Source organism: Parathielavia appendiculata, assembly GCF_033297405.1.
Source record: "Parathielavia appendiculata strain CBS 731.68 unplaced genomic scaffold N657scaffold_51, whole genome shotgun sequence".
NCBI lineage: Eukaryota > Fungi > Ascomycota > Sordariomycetes > Sordariales > Chaetomiaceae > Parathielavia > Parathielavia appendiculata.
Window position 1 is genome coordinate 50,172 of NW_026944270.1, and position 1,069 is coordinate 51,240.

Below are 1,069 nucleotides of genomic sequence, written 5' to 3' on the forward strand. Positions count from 1 at the left end.
TGTAACCGCAGTTCGTCTTCTTTCGGGGGGTGCTTTCACCCGCAACCCAGGTCAGCCAGTCGATTAAATCGTCAAACGCCTTGCTCAGCCCTTCGGCCGTCCGGATTCTGACCATCAGGCGGTCTGGCCCTGGGTTTTCACAAATACCCCCGAGACATGGCCATCCACCTTCCGGTTTTGTGTCTCACCAGACAAGTCCTGGCCTGGGGAGCATGGCATAATCATCAGAGTGCGAACGGTAGCCGGCCGCCTCCGGTGCCTCAGGGTTCTGGGTTAATGCGTATGGTGTTAGATGGCGACCTGAAGACCTGGCGAGCTGCAAGTTTCCTTGTCCGGACTGCCATCGACCTTTCAACCGCAAAGTTATCAGGGATAGGCATATTAACACATACCATGCATGACGAGGAGAGAAAGGCGGGACCGGCGCAAAAGGTAGCTAGAAATCGGAGAGAGCAGAGGCTCTTGGTGCCAGACGGTATTAAGTTAGCGATTCCGTTTTCCCGAGACGGGAATAATATGATAACGTACTGCATTAGCAGATATTGTCGTGAATGGGATTTGCAAAGACCGAGGCGTGAGCAAAGGGATCAAGTTCGATTGTCTCTTTGGCAACGGCGTATGCTTCTGGGTCTTCAATCAAAGATAGATGGAGATGATAGGAAAAGACTGCCGGCTGTAGTACGCACGCTGACAGCAGAGGTGGTTTGACGTAGTACGAAGGATGTCTTAGCCTGATCGCAATCGGCCATCGCCCCGGTGCGCGAGTATTACGCCCACTATCCCAATCGTTTGGATCCCAATGACAGCGGAAAACGATCTCCTGAAGATCGCCAAGGGAAAAGCAAGTTGTCTTTGAAATCCCCCTTTTCTTTTTCACCTTCCTTTTCTCTGTCGCCATCGGTATCACAGTCTATGCCGCCGCCCCCGCCGCCATCCTCATCGTCTTCCTTCTCCCCCTGATCCGGCCCATCCTCCTTCCGGTCGAAGATGGCGCGCACAGAATTCTCAAGCTGCTGCCCGATTAGGAGCTTATTGTTCACGTCGTCATTCAACATCTTCCGTATCTGTT

At 52.9% G+C, this 1,069-nt stretch overlaps 1 protein-coding gene across 1 annotated transcript; it reads right to left on the reverse strand.

Annotated features, from left to right (window-relative positions):
* Positions 1-114: 114 nt before the first annotated feature.
* Positions 115-1,055, reverse strand: N657DRAFT_685330 (uncharacterized protein; the record flags this gene model as incomplete). Its single annotated transcript, XM_062796765.1, has 2 exons — positions 115-203; positions 878-1,055. 2 exons carry the CDS (start codon positions 1,053-1,055, stop codon positions 115-117), a joined length of 267 nt encoding a protein of 88 aa, XP_062642077.1.
* Between the last annotated feature and the right edge of the window lie 14 nt (positions 1,056-1,069).